The 15,613-nt window shown below is 42.4% G+C and overlaps 1 protein-coding gene across 1 annotated transcript in view; it reads left to right on the top strand.

The window, feature by feature from the left end:
* The window catches only part of LOC141339661 (uncharacterized), a 353,139-nt gene that overhangs the window by 29,625 nt on the left and 307,901 nt on the right, over window positions 1-15,613 (top strand). The window contains 1 exon segment of the mRNA XM_073844972.1: window positions 3,339-3,346. Coding sequence (XP_073701073.1) covers window positions 3,339-3,346 — 8 coding nt within the window.

Below are 15,613 nucleotides of genomic sequence, written 5' to 3'. Positions count from 1 at the left end.
GAGTTTCCCTGCTTCAAATGAATGGCAAGTAGCAAAATCTGCCACGTTGGACTCCATGGGAGCAGATGGGAGGGGCTGTAAGCCTCTGTTGTACATGGCAACCCAACCCGTGGTAAGCCACGGGCTGACTTGTCGGCAATACTGCGGGAAAACGCCAGTCCGGAGAGAGCCGAGATGCCATGCCCATCATAGGACTCGATCGTGCTGCAGCGGTCTCACATGAAACAGCTTAACGGCAAGCGGCTAGAGCTGACATGTGCCCCAGGAGCCTCTGATTTTGAGAGGACCGCTGTTTAGTACCTGATTAGCTCAGGGACTACAGCACCAACTGCGCGCTCTTGGTAGCAAGGCGGGCCGTCTTGTGGACCGAGTCGGGCTCCCGACCGAGGAAAGGGATTCCCTCGGTTGGCCTGAAGGACCAGATGGCGGGGGTGCCGAGGCACCAGGTCCCTGTATTCGCACAACGGAACTCACGAGTGGGCTGGTAAGCACCAGTCGAAGAGACGGTTGAGGACGCGAGTACCTGTCTGCCGAAGAGGGGACAGGGGAGCTCCCATGGCCTAAAGAAGGCAGGAAGGAGAGGGACTAGCCAAGTGGAAGCACCTCGCGCTGAGCGCTCGACCCCCGGGGCAGACCGCCGGAGGGGTGTGCGCCGGGGAAAGATCGAGACGCGACAGCGGGTGCCCTTCAGGCAGATGGCTGCAACCCAGCCCTGGAGACGGAAACATACTTGTATGTGCGTCGTCGTGAGCATGTGTGCCGACAGCCTAAGAAGGGATCGGAACAGAGCTCCATCCAGGGCGGATGTTAACCCACCACTCTAACTGGACACGTGAAGTCAGGACTCTTATCAAACCCCGACCTCGTCCCGGCCGGAGAGACAGGCTGGATCGCGTCCTTCGCCAGTAGGAACGCGACCTCCGCAGGCAGAACAGAGGCACGCCTGTTTCCGAATAAAGAATGTAAGGGGTACCTGTGAGTCTGGGCGGACGCCTGGAGCCGGGCCGTACCGTCCGTATCAACCAGTGTAGTGGTATCAAGGGAACGTTGACCGGCGTGACCGTGGTGGGGCAGCCTGGGGAAAGACAGGGAAGGAGACAAAACCCAGAAGGATAAACGTCCTGGAGAAGTGTCTAACTGCGCTAAGCAGTGCTTACCTACTTCCCTGGTTCCCGCGCTGGCGACATCCGGTCCCGAGTCTGGTTCCGAGGAGTGGAAGTGCTGCTCAGGAAGGAAACTCGGGGCCGGGGCCCCAGAGGTGAGAAAGCTGGGTCTTTCTGTGATTTCAAATGACCGGCTAAGTCCCGCTTCCAGCGGGAGTGCCGACAGAGTAGCTCTCTCCACCTCCGGGGGTGCTCGCATCAGGGACGCTTCGAAGCTCGCCTGCGAGGGTCTTCCGTCGCAGGACCCTGAGAGGCGAGCGGCGTCCCTCTCCCACGGGCGGCTCGACGTCGGCTGCGAGCCTGGATCGTGTGGCTCAGCAGGGGACGGAGCTGCGGGGGGACGCCCTCGGCGACGGGCAGGCGGAGGCGGGGGCCCAGGCGGCGGAATGGTAACTTCGCGGCGGGGCAGGATATGTTGGACGGCCTCCGTCTGCCTCTGGACCGTTGGAGCGCCAGAGGAGACGCCCAGCCCGAACGACGGGGAGGCATACTGCTCTGGCAACTCGACGGGGTATGCTGATGGGCGGAGGATCGCAGGCTTTTGGGGGCCGGCGATACGTTCGACGCCGCTGAGCAAAAACCCTTCACGGTGTCGCCGAATAGGCCGCTCTGGGGAATGGGAGAGTCGAGAAAGCAAACTTTGTCGGCCTCTGCCATCCGGGCCAGAGTCAGCCATAGGTGGCGTTCCTGGACCACGCAGGTGGACATCACCTGACCAAGGGGACACGCCGCGACCTAGTGGCCCGAAGGGCGAAGTCAGTGGCGGCGCGGAGTTCTTCAAGTACCCCCTGGTCAGGACCACTCTCGTGCAGGCCTTAAGATGCCTGCACCTGGCACTTTTGCAGTGTTGCAATGGCCTGCAGGGCGGGGCAGCGTGTCGGGGGGCGCAGAAAAGGCCCAGCCGATGAGGGCGGAAGAAATTTCACATGCCCTAAAAGGGAGACGCGGAGGGCCCCACCAGGCGGCCGCGCCCGCGGGCAAAGGTGCACCGCGATGGCGCGCCCGACCTGGGGGACCGCCACGTACCCCTTGGCTGCCCCGCCATGGAGAGTGGCGAGGGGAGAGGAGCTGGAGTGCGCTTCAAATGAATAGGGCGCCATCGATTTTGTCAGCTCCTCATGCACATCCGGTCAGAACGGGACCGGGGGGGAGCGCGGCGCTGCCGCCGGTGCCCCCCCCAGGAACCAGTCGTCCAGCCTAGAAGGATCGGCCGGAGGCCCCTGAGGAACCCTCAAACCGATCCCCCCCGGCTGCCCGGAAAAGCATAGCCGACAGTTCGACATCAACCTCCGGGGGGGCAGCGACCACGGGTGGGCGCCGCGCCGCGGGAAGAGATGTGTCACCGTCTGACTCTCCCTCTGATGCTGTGACAGACATCTCATCCTCTGCAGGAGCACCGAAGGAGACGCTCAGCCCGCCAGGCGGGGAAGCGTCTGCTGCGGAAACTCAACGGGACCGCGCTGAGATAGAGAGGTCCGCAGGGCTTTTTGAGCCGGCGGAACGCTGTCTATAGTAAATTGAATGTCCCCCCCCGCGCCCCACCGCGGTGGCCGAAGAGCATAGGCGGCTCAACGGCTGACCACGGGAGGGAGGCGGGGGGAGCCAGCTCGCGAACGAGCGGCAGGACTTCAGCGTGGTCATGGTCATGCTTTCACCGCATGGACCATTCATGAGCACCACCCCAGCGTGCTCAAAGCCTAAACACGTGAGGCAGCGCTCATGTCCGTTCGCTGAGGAGAGGAAACTACCACATCCAGAAACGCACGGCCGAAAAGACATCCTGAAAAGGACGTCTAAAACGGCCGCTAGAAATTGCTCTTTTGTGATCCCGGTTTGCCCAGGGAGGGGCCGCGGGGCAATGCACTCGCCGGGGCTGCTCGCTGGAATGCAAAAAGGCTTTATATGGCCGTGAAAACGGCCGCCCGCGGGACCGCGCTGACGGCTGCCAAACAATGCTCTTTCTGTGAAACACTCTTTTAGTTATGGCAGCGCAGCAGCAGGAGGGAGCATGAACTCTGAAGAACTCTTCTCGGCTGTTTAGAGGCTCGACACATCGGCTCTGAAAGCAAAAGTCTGACTGAGTGGTGCGCGCAGCCATCTTATATACCCGTATGTACGGGGGCGTGGCCGGCGCGCACGTCCACTCGCCAATTTTCAATTGGCCTCTTTAATAAGGCTCAGAGGTGATCGGTCTCTCAAGCGAGATCCCAATGTAACGTCGAAGTGATTCGACTGAAGGGGTAACTATGACCATGAAACAAAACTATGACTCATAAACAAAACCGTGGCAAAACAAGAAGGCAATGAAACAAGATAAACGCTTAGTAGAGTCCGCAATCGCAAATCAATACTTCGCAGGGCCTGTATGGAAAAGGCCCTGCTTAAATCTTCACCAAACAGGAAGTAACCAACGAGGCAGCAGAGGGAGCAGCAACAGTCAGTGTGAGTAAGGGCTCCCTCTGCTGGCCTGGCGTTACACATGTCTTCGTGTAAAGTCACGAGCACATGCGCACTCTGGTCAAAGCAGAAATATTGCGATTAAGGTGTTTACATGCCTGTATATTTCGATTAAAATCAGCGTGCGCCACCTATGTTAATCGATTATGCTTGCTGCGATTATGAGTTTAATCGCATTATTATAAATTAAATAATGCTAAATTGAAAAGCAACAGTCAGTGTGAGTAAGGGCTCCCTCTGCTGGCCTGGCGTTACACATGTCTTCGTGTAAAGTCACGAGCACATGCGCACTCTGGTCAAAGCAGAAATACTGCGATTAAGGTGTTTACATGCCTGTATATTTCGATTAAAATCAGCGTGCGCCACCTATGTTAATCCGATTATGCTTGCTGCGATTATGAGTTTAATCGCATTATTATAAATTAAATAACGCTAAATTGAAAAGCAACAGTCAGTGTGAGTAAGGGCTCCCTCTGTTGGCCTGGCGTTACACGTCTTCGTGTAAAGTCACGAGCACATGCGCACTCTGGTCAAAGCAGAAATACTGCGATTAAGGTGTTTACATGCCTGTATATTTCGATTAAAATCAGCGTGCGCCACCTATGTTAATCCGATTATGCTTGCTGCGATTATGAGTTTAATCGCATTATTATAAATTAAATAACGCTAAATTGAAAAGCAACAGTCAGTGTGAGTAAGGGCTCCCTCTGCTGGCCTGGCGTTACACATGTCTTCGTGTAAAGTCACGAGCACATGCGCACTCTGGTCAAAGCAGAAATACTGCGATTAAGGTGTTTACATGCCTGTATATTTCGATTAAAATCAGCGTGCGCCACCTATGTTAATCCGATTATGCTTGCTGCGATTATGAGTTTAATCGCATTATTATAAATTAAATAACGCTAAATTGAAAAGCAACAGTCAGTGTGAGTAAGGGCTCCCTCTGCTGGCCTGGCGTTACACGTCTTCGTGTAAAGTCACGAGCACATGCGCACTCTGGTCAAAGCAGAAATACTGCGATTAAGGTGTTTACATGCCTGTATATTTCGATTAAAATCAGCGTGCGCCACCTATGTTAATCCGATTATGCTTGCTGCGATTATGAGTTTAATCGCATTATTATAAATTAAATAACGCTAAATTGAAAAGCAACAGTCAGTGTGAGTAAGGGCTCCCTCTGCTGGCCTGGCGTTACACATGTCTTCGTGTAAAGTCACGAGCACATGCGCACTCTGGTCAAAGCAGAAATACTGCGATTAAGGTGTTTACATGCCTGTATATTTCGATTAAAATCAGCGTGCGCCACCTATGTTAATCCGATTATGCTTGCTGCGATTATGAGTTTAATCGCATTATTATAAATTAAATAACGCTAAATTGAATTCTCATTTCCAGAATCTCACATTTAACCATTTGGAAACAATCGAGTATAAAACTTTTTTCGCAGTACATCCATTATATTTCCATGTTCCACTTTTAAGACGTATTATAGCCCTGCATTTTAGTCCGTCAAAGATCAAATGCGGGCTAAAATTATATTTTAGACAGTCAGTGGTGATTTAAAAAAAAAAATTGCAGCGCTGGAGGAAACACGAGACCAGGCTACCATGACGGTCCTGTCAGCAGCATTGAGCGCACGTTCAGCACAGCTTGGAAGGGTTCCGTGTTTAAATTAAGCTTACCAAAAAACACTGGCAAAAGAAAATACCATGACTGTCTAATAGTAAGGAGATATTTTAATTATTTATTTAGAAACTACTGTTTTCTGAGTCAGTGATGATGCAGTTAACAATCCCCCTCATATCCTCGTTGGACGCGCGCCTTTAGAGAGAAATGCATCTGGGCTAGCTACATAATAAAAACAGTTTTTGTTTTCTATTTGTTTTTTCGTTAAGTAGTAATTTAATTCTTTCTACATATTTATTTATCATGTCTGACAAAAAAAAAAAAATAACGGTTAAATATTTTCCACTAAAAAAAATTTAACTGATCGAGCTTGAGTCTTCATGTCCTAAAAATGTGTTTTGCACTCTCGCACAAACGATTGGATATAGCGCATATTTATATCTATTATTATTTATATCTTTATTTTACATCTATGGATTTTATTTTAGCCAATTCGTGATTTGAGAAGGCAAATTGAAACACAGAGTATAGGTCAACTCACTGTCTGCCGCTTGGTCTTTAAGAAACAAAAAGCTTACGTTTAACGGACAAAAATGCTCCAATAATTTTTTTCAAAATTAACTTTATAAAAAGGAAACGAAATTATAAATACTTTGCCGTTACATACAGAATGAATTACCGATTATGGCGTCAGAATACTGAAACAACAGACATAAATACTATCCAAATAGCCCTCTTTGTGCAGGGTTTGGCCACAGAATGTTGTTCCTTGCGCCACCTGGTGGATATTATATGAAGCGCAACAACGTTTTAAAAAACCCTGAAAAAGCCCCTGCAGGCCGACGCGTGGCCACGCGTGCTGAATTGCAGGCTGCCGCGTGAAAATAGACTCATTTTTAATGGCCAGATCTTTACTACATCCCCCATATTGATGTTGTCACGTGTCATGCATCATCACAACAGCGCAGAAATTTAAAGAGACTGCTCCACTACACGAACACCGGCACCGGCAATGTTCAGAGTTTTAACGTTGATTGGACAGACAGCTCAGAGAAGCCGTCGGTTTGCTGCTTGCACATCATGCCTTCGTAAACAGCTTCTAGATTAATTATCAAATAACGTAAGTGTAATAACTCATTTAGCTCACAAATTTTACCTCAGAATAAAAAACACCTATGAGAACACCACGACAGAGGCTGACTTGAAGCAACAATAAAGTAATAAAGTAGTTTATTGTTATGAATGAATTCACAATACTGTGTACTGTTGCCAAGATAAGTCTAGATCTTTTTTAATATATGGTGCTGTAAATGGTTGGAAAGGCATGTCTATGGAGTTGCTAGGGCGATATTTAAAGACTGCAGTCTGAGTCAAAACCCACCCCCTGGTCTGTATAATGTTCTAATCCAGAGATGATGAAGTTCTACAGGATGAGAGACTGGGAGTTTTTTCTTTTCAGGAAGATTACAGGGAATATCACTGAGGGTTTCATTGAGTGCTGACTGTTCACTGTTTTCAAGCCTTGGATCAACAGCATGGATGTCAAGAAGGGTGTACAAAAGCAGTGGAGGAAACAACTTAGGAGAGCTAAGGAGTGCCAAAAGCAATAGTAGAGGCGACAAAGAGACAAATTAAACCAGTTTATTTAACAGGTCTGACCTGCAACACAGAATGAAGCTTCACTTATTTCTTTAAATGTCCATACTTAAATGCCTTTGATGGTTATTCCTGCCCTTGTCTTCCTCATAAACTAATAACTGTGTCCAACTGACGAACAAGGATGTTGCTGTAGTGCAAAACCTGGTGGTGGAGGAACATGGAGAACTTTTTGAGTATCCCCTGCCATCATCACAGCTAGACATTTTCCTTCTCTCTGGCATGAAGGAAGAGCTCTTTTTCACCCAAGCCACAAACGTGCTACGGAAGTTTGTTTTACTTCCATACAAAAAGGACTTTGCTGGGATGCCGTTACTCCATTTGTAGGATGTGAGGCACAAAATTGATTTTAAAATTCTTGCCTTTTTTTTCCAGGAAAAGTGTTATCTCCTGCAGTTTTCTGTAAAACGGTCTGTATGTTAATAATATAAGATATGTTGACATTTTAACCTTGTGAACTATTTTGTGAAACTGAGTAACCCCTTTTGTTTTATGTTCACAGTTCAATGTTTGCAGTAGTACATTTTCCAAATGAAGATGACAGCCTAGCTGACACATGGGAGATACACCAATTTAAATTACTAAAGAGAAAAAGTGAGTTTCAAATGAATATCAAAACACTAAATGTATAATTTGCAAACATAAACCAATAAATTGAAAACTGTTTTTGTGATGTTTTTAGATACATATGACAAGGCCCATGAATGCCTGATTCGGGCTGAAAGGGGCTCAGGCATGGAAACAGAGCCAGAGGCTCATCAAAGAAAGAGAAAGTAAGATTTATTGTTTCAGATAATTGGAAACTTAACACTATACTATCCAAGTACTTTATACTTGCTCTCATTTACAGACGAAATCCAAAATTTGATCAGACTGATTCTGAGGAATCTGATTATGATCATCACGAGCTCCCAGCACTGCCAAAGCCCTCAAATTTGCCCCCAAAATGATTGTTTCTAAAGCCAAAAAGGTATGTGCAAAATTAAATTTTAAGGTAATGTTTGTTCATGCGCAGTATCATTGTAATTTTTCACAACCTGTCCAGAATTACATTTTGTTAAATGTTATTTCCACAATTTGCAGTAGCATCCCCAAGATCCTGCTCCCTTTATTCTTCAACACTTTCTGCTGATGGTAAGTGTCCCTTGTTGAATATAACATAAATGTATAAAAGTCTAGCTATCATCCCTTACGAAAATTAACCATGGTTTTTTTGTAGTAACCATGGTTTAACTATGGTTTTTGAAGTAAAACCATATTAACTACAAATGAACCATGGTTTAACTATAGTTTTTTATAGTAAAACCATAGTAACTATAAAATAAACCATGGTTTTACTATAGTTACCGTGGTTTAACTATGTTTTTTGTTGTAAAACCATAGTAACTACAAAATAAACCATGGTTTTACTATAGTAACCATAGTTAAACTATGTTTTTTTTGTAAAACCATAATAACTACAAAATAAACCATGGTTTTACTATAGTAACCATAGTTAAACTATGTTTTTTGTTGTAAAACCATAATAAATACAAAATAAACCATGGTTTTACTATAGAAACCATAGTTAAACTATGTTTTTTGTTGTAAAACCATAGTAAATACAAAATAAACCATGGTTTTACTACAATAACCATATTTGAACTATGTTTTTTGTTGTAAAACCATAGTGTCACATATCTGGTCGATCCTGTCATCATGAACTCTTGCACACACATTCTGGACTCCAATCCCCATAAGCCACTGCACCAATCACTGCACACACCTGCTCCTCGTTTCCCTCTGCACTGATTGCTGCACACATCTGTTACACATTGACTCTCATGCATTTAAGCCACTCACACACACAGCCACCTTGCGAAGTCTTATTGTTCCATCTGGTCAGTATTTCCGAGCGTTTCTTTCCGTGTTTGTTTTCTCTGTGTTTGATTCCTGGACTCCTCCCCGTGTTTTGATTCTCGCTGCCAGCCCCGACCTTCTGCCTGTGTTTGACTACTCTTTCTGCCTGCCTCTTAGTGTTTGTTTGGTGTTTGTTTTTTCTCATTAAATGCTGCAAATGGATCCGTACGTCTCTGACCCTCCTTGTGACAGAAGACTTCGCCGCTACAAGGATCCAGCAGCGAGTATGGTGTCAACCGGTTCCAGCACGAACCCCACTGTACAGATCATGCGTCTCAAGCAGGGTGAGCGGACTATTGAGGAGTATGCGATGGACTTCATCGAATTGGCTAATCAGTCTACTATGGATGATGGATGCCTGATGATTTTCTTCTGTGGAGGACTCTTAGAGCCATTGGCTTCACTCAGTCTTCCAGAGCCTCCGCTGGTTCCATCCAGTCGTCCTGAGATTCCTGTCTGCCCGGTTCTGGTCACAGAGGCCATGCATGGCCCACAAGCCACTGCACTAATCACATTAGTTTTGAGTGTCATACAAATTTAAAGCTATTGCAATACTTGAAAAAGTATGTGTATTATGTAAAGCATAAAACTAAACAAATGAGACATATGGTGCATCTGAAACCCCATACAACAGTTTCCTGTGAACACCCGACAACTGGACAACATTTAGTGTTATATATGTTTTTATTTATTCAGGGATGTCATAAAGAATTACTGCAGGAACGCACATTTAAGACATGTCAGAATTACCTGGAATCCTTGTTAGTTAACACATATTAGATATTGCTGACACTTTCTAGATAATTTTATACAATGATGAAAGACTATTTGTAGCAAAGTTTGATTATTTATTATTTCCCCATATTAAGATGTTGAAAATGCAGCAGTAAACCAACAATAAAGTCATGACTGTAACCATCAAGTCAAGCCTGTTGTTGCTTTGGTAGTCGTCACATCCACTGCTGCTCTGAGCTCTGGATCGGCTGCTGTCCGTGGTGCTGAACATCATTACAAGTCAAATCAAGAATCAAGTCAGGACCATTTAACTTCAGTTCTGTGGGTTATAATGCTTTGTAAACCAGTGAACTGTCGTTATTTTAAGGAACTATATGCTCTTCATTAGTTTCTATGTTCATATGTTTACTTTTTTAACAAATAGATCAACTTTATATATTAGAAATAAGATTTATAGTAGGTCCAAACAGTGATTGACAACTGTAAATCTTAAGGGTAGGGTCGCCTGAAATCTGAAATCTTCTAAAGCACAAATCTACCCTGCCCTTCTCAATGTCAATTTCTGCTGCTCAGTAAAGATGTTTTAGGACCGTGCTGGAGTTTCTGAACTCACTAGATGTGATGCCTGCCGATGATGATTGATTGCTTATTCTACATCATAAGATATCTACAGTCGTGGCTAAAAGTTTTGAGAATGACACAAATATTAGTTTTTACAAAGTTTGCTGCTCAACTGCTTTTAGATCTTTGTTTCAGTTGTTTCTGTGATGTACTGAAATATAATTACAAGCACTTCATACGTTTCAAATTCTTTTATCAACATTTACGTGACATGTATGCAAAGACTCAGTATTTGCAGTGTTGGCCCTTCTTTTTTAGGACCTCTGCAATTCGACTGGGCATGCTCTCAATCAACTTCTGGGCCAAATCCTGACTGATAGCAACCCATTCTTTCATAATCACTTCTTGGAGTTTGTCAGAATTAGTGGGTTTTTGTTTGTCCACCAGCCTCTTGAGGATTGACCACATGTTCTCAATGGGATTAAGAACTGGGGAGTTTCCAGGCAAATTTCAATGTTTTGGTCCCTGCGCCACTTAGTTATCACTTTTGCCTTATGGCACGGTGCTCCATCGTGCTGGAAAATCCCTTGTTCTTCACCAAACTGTTGTTGAATTGTTTGAAGAAATTGTACCATTCTTTATTCATGGCTGTGTTTTGGGGCAAAATTGTGAGTGAGCCCACTCCCTTGGATGAGAAGTGATGTTTTATCAACAAATTTCAGGAGGAGCTCGGGCAGATAATTAACACAGCCAATTCACCATCAGCAATCACACTCCCTATCCAATCACTACAGTCCCTTTAAATAACCAAGCAGTCCTACCTTCAATTATCTCTGATTTCAGCATTCCTCCCACCCCCCCTTTTTATTTTTCTCTTCACCTCCAGCTAGGGGGAGCGCTATTGGGTTCGGGCCAAATGCCGAGCTCGGACCCCTCTCCCTGGGCAGGGGGAGTGCCCCGGGCTCGGGAATGACTACCGAGCTCGACGCCCTCCCCCGGACAGCACGCCAATCACGCTTAACTTTTACACCGTTTATTATATGTAAGAGCGAACTCGTGAAGCAACCTCACACATGAATTGTCTCAGGATGCTTTACTGTTGGCATGACACAGGACTGATGGTAGCGCTCACCTTTTCTTCTCCGGACAAGCCTTTTTCCAGATGCCCCAAACAATCGGAAAGAGGCTTCATCTGAGAATATGACTTTGCCCCAGTCCTCAGCAGTCCATTCGCCATATTTTTTGCAGAAGATCAATCTGTCCCTGATGTTTTTTTGGAGAGAAGTGGCTTCTTTGCTGCCCTTCTTTACACCAGGCCATCTTCCAAAAGTCTTGGCCTCACTGTGCGTTCAGATGCGCTCACACCTGCCTGCTGCCATTCCTGAGCAAGCTCTGCACTGGTGGCACTCCGATCCCGCAGCTGAATCCTCTTTAGGAGACAATCCTGGCTCTCTTGGATGCCCTGAAGCCTTTTTAACAATGCAGTGGAATGTTTTTTTTTTAAGATTTTTTTTAAGTTAATTTTCATGACAAAAAAGGACTATGCAATTTCTTCTGATCACTCTTCATAACATTCTGGAGTATATGCAAATTGCTATTAAAAAAACTTAAGCAGCAACTTTTCCAATTTCCAATATTTATGTAATTATCAAAACTTTTGGCCACGACTGTAGATCACATCAGGTCATGAGTACTATACAAACTGACAACTTTTATTATGCCTTTGAGGCCTGTTGACAGCTTATGTTCAAGTTTTACTGGTATTAATGGCAGCATTGCCTCTTAGCGTTCTGAATGATTAGTTCTTTAGACATGGGGATGAAGTTGCTTTAAAACAGCACCAGCAAAAATAATGGCTATGAATGTGTCAGAAAAAGATAAACAAAATAATATTTTTTTTAATAAACTGTATTTTCTAAGTCAGTGTCAGCCAGTGCTGACTCACCATCTCCACAGAACAGTGACGTGCCTTTAGAGAGAAATGTACCTTTGATACAGATAAACCAGATTGAAGTTGTGAACATTTCGATTTCCTACCTGATAATAAACTGTAATTATCGCCAGAGACGAATCTGTCCATCATGGACAATTAACCGACTAATAAAACTGCTTTGTGACTAACATTCAGTTGATTATTAATGGGGCAGACCTAGTCGGGTGAAAGTTTATTTTGTAAATGTCAGCATTACATCAAAGCAAGATGGACCACATTTATGCAAAACAAAAATGCAAAAAATTTTTGCTGCAGTTTACTTTACAAAATCGACAATAATGATCTTACTTTCTTCTTTTTGTAATATTGAAGCCTGTACTCCAGTAAATTCCTTTCTGTTGTTTAATAATTTGTCTATTTTTGTAAATGTTTTAGGTTTGGTTAAATGTAACTCTGACAGAAAGGACAACATATTTAATAGGTAATTATATATAAAAAAATGCATTTAAAGCTAGAAAATGTGCCTGTCATTATCACAAATTAATCTAACAATGCTTTTTTCTTTTATTTAAGAATTCCATGTCAATGAATGTACCTTTTTCTTCAGGGCCTTCCACATTACCTCAGTAAAGATCCATCAGATTTATTCAAGTCAGCAGAGGTGGACTTACAGGTTAATATTATACCTTTACTTAAAATAATGGTCTGTGTATATATGTTTAACCATGACCCTGTCTGTGAAATTTAGAAATTGAAAATTAGAAATCTAATTATGAGATAACAAATGCCACATTTTTTTAAGTTTAATTTCACTGTTAAAATAGTCAATATTAAATATATCAAGGTTATATTTTCATAGAATCTTCTTTACATTATGTAGAATGATTAAATGTAGAATACAGTAAATTGCAAGCATGGGTCTTAAGATACTTGTCCTCCCTACGTAATTTTCTGCAAAAAAAAAAATTGGGTTGTACAATATTTCAATAAAATAACTGACATTCTGATTAAATATTTTGATAATACAATTACTGTAGGAAACCGACATTGAAGACAGTGTGACTGCAGGAATGGATCTGGACATTCTCATAATGACTGATGGAGATGATGCCTTTGACTACTGTGGTTCTGGAGGAACAGATTGTCCTGAGAGATGTCAAAGACCTCCCCCATGCTGTAGCTCTACTAGTCGGGCTGATTCTTGTGCTTAATATTGATTTTCCCCCAAAAACTACATTGCACATTGAGGTCATTCAAAAGATTTGCATTGGAGATGACTTTGGAGGTAATACATGTTCTGTAAAGGTGCATAGACTGAAAAATAGACTCATTCGCAAAACTGTGTAGTGTAGTGCTTACTGAAAACTATATGATGTGCACCTTTTTGTTTAGCATGATTTGCCTTTTGAATTTATGGTTATTGTGTTTTAAAACATTTTTTTTTTATTCATTTTGTTACTAGACATTGGTTACCGCAGTACCAGTTGGATCTTGTTGCATTTTAGACACTTTTATACTGTTTATACAGAATTATTGTATATTACTGTTTTTTGTGCAATAATATTGTTTATGCAGTACATTACTGTGTTTTATACTGTATTGTTTTTGCAGTACATTACTCTGTATTTTATGCAGTATTATTGTTTTTATGTATCACTGTTTGCTTCATACAGGAGGTAACTGGTCTGGACCAGTAAGGAGATAACAAAGAAATCCCAGTCATTTTCTACTGTTTCCATTTATTATTAGTTGCTCATTTCTGAATGAATTATCAGCAGCAGATTTACCAGCTTTGGCTTTTTATATGAATGCTGATATTTCTAAGTTTTGACATTTCTATGTCTTCAGATTGTCGCAGTTTCTGTTGTTTTTTTTTGGTTGGGATTTTATCAGTTTGAGCACTCCTAGACCGTTTTTTAACTGGTCTTGCTTCCTTTTTGATCCCTCAGTTCATTTGGTTACTTCTCATCTTCTATCAACAGTTCCTTTACTGATGTGTCAAGCTGTAAAATCTTGGTGAATAATTAATAGACATAGAAATATCCACAATAAAGGTCATTTTTAATTGTAAAAGAAAGTGTGGAATAACAGTTTTTTTAATGATATGCCCATGTTCACAGTTGTGTATTTCAATCACACAACTCACTGTCTTCAGTACAACAAACTTTAGGTCTGGAGGAGAAAGTGGAATACGTACATTAGTCTCTGTGTGGCGTGTTTAAGGAATTGAGTATTTGTAAGAAGCCAGATCTGCTTTGCTGTAGCGGTTGAAGTCATTTGTTTCTTCACTTTTGAAATTAAAATATAAATGTTTTTTTAAATGTTTCATATCATGTTAAATGCATGTTTGAGGACTCAAATGCCCCAAATTTTTTAAAGGGGGTTGTTTTGGAAGTGGTAAAAAAAAAATGCTGGAATCCTCTTCGGAAGTGAGTTTAGCATAACATTCACATGCTTTACATTTTCAGTCATTCCTTCAATTTGTCTCAGGTTTCCTTTCAGCAACACGTGGAGGGTAGGTTTCAGTCAACACTCAACTGCCTATAAGACACATTTAGTTCTAACAAGCTAAAATAAAATTTAGCATGAAGGTTTGTGAGAGACAGAAAAGTGGCAACTACTCAACCTGTATCTTTAGCTTCTCCCTTGCTGACAAAGAAAGGTCTAAATAAATGTCTTAGTAAATAAGTCAGTAAAAAAATCAATGTAGACATAATGTAGAAATGAATACGAAATTAAGTAAATATTAAATGAACATGGAAAGAAACAATTGTGGACATAAACATTGTCATAAATACATAAATGAAAGAATGAATGCATGGATTTTGAAAAAAAAAAAAGCATAAATAAGTAATTAAAAGTATAAATAACACCATTTGTAAATATTTGTAAATTAATATTTTTTATAATTTTATTCTTTATATATACTTTAATATGTATTTCACCAAGAAAAAATATGACATAACCATTGACATAAGTTTTACCCTGTAGATATCTATGCACTATTTGGATTGTAGACACAGAAGCGCGTGAACAGGACTTTTATTTTGATCTGGTGGTGTGACGTCATAAGGCTGCTCCGCGCTCCTGCATCAGTGTTTCAGCTGAAGAAAGGTTTGTAGTCTTAATCGTTTAAAGTGTTTAAATTCATACACGTTCAAGCTATTATATATGATTTACATGCGATTTAAACTTTATACTTATTTTGTGTAATATTGTAATATCTAATGTAATAATGGACGTTATTTTGTGAGTAAAGCGCATCCACACAGTTTCTGATTTCTCTCTCTGTTAGTGATTCAGATCAGAAACACGAATAACAAACTCCGAGTCAATTGAATCGGTTGATTCACAAAATGATTCACTGTTTCGAATCGCGGCTCGCTGAGAGACCTGCTGCTCAAAACACTGTAAAAACAACGAGAACAAACTCAAACATGAGTAATGACAACTTTGACAAACAATTGAAAATGTTTTTGTTGTACTGACAACCTTTAAATACAATAGCTATTTTTAAAAGTGTGTAATCGATTAAATGTAATATACTTATCATTAAATGTTAATCAAAACGGAATATAAAGTT

This window comes from Garra rufa, chromosome 1, assembly GCF_049309525.1.
Source record: "Garra rufa chromosome 1, GarRuf1.0, whole genome shotgun sequence".
NCBI classification, from domain to species: Eukaryota; Metazoa; Chordata; class Actinopteri; order Cypriniformes; family Cyprinidae; genus Garra; species Garra rufa.
This window is presented reverse-complemented; position numbering and strand designations above follow the sequence as displayed.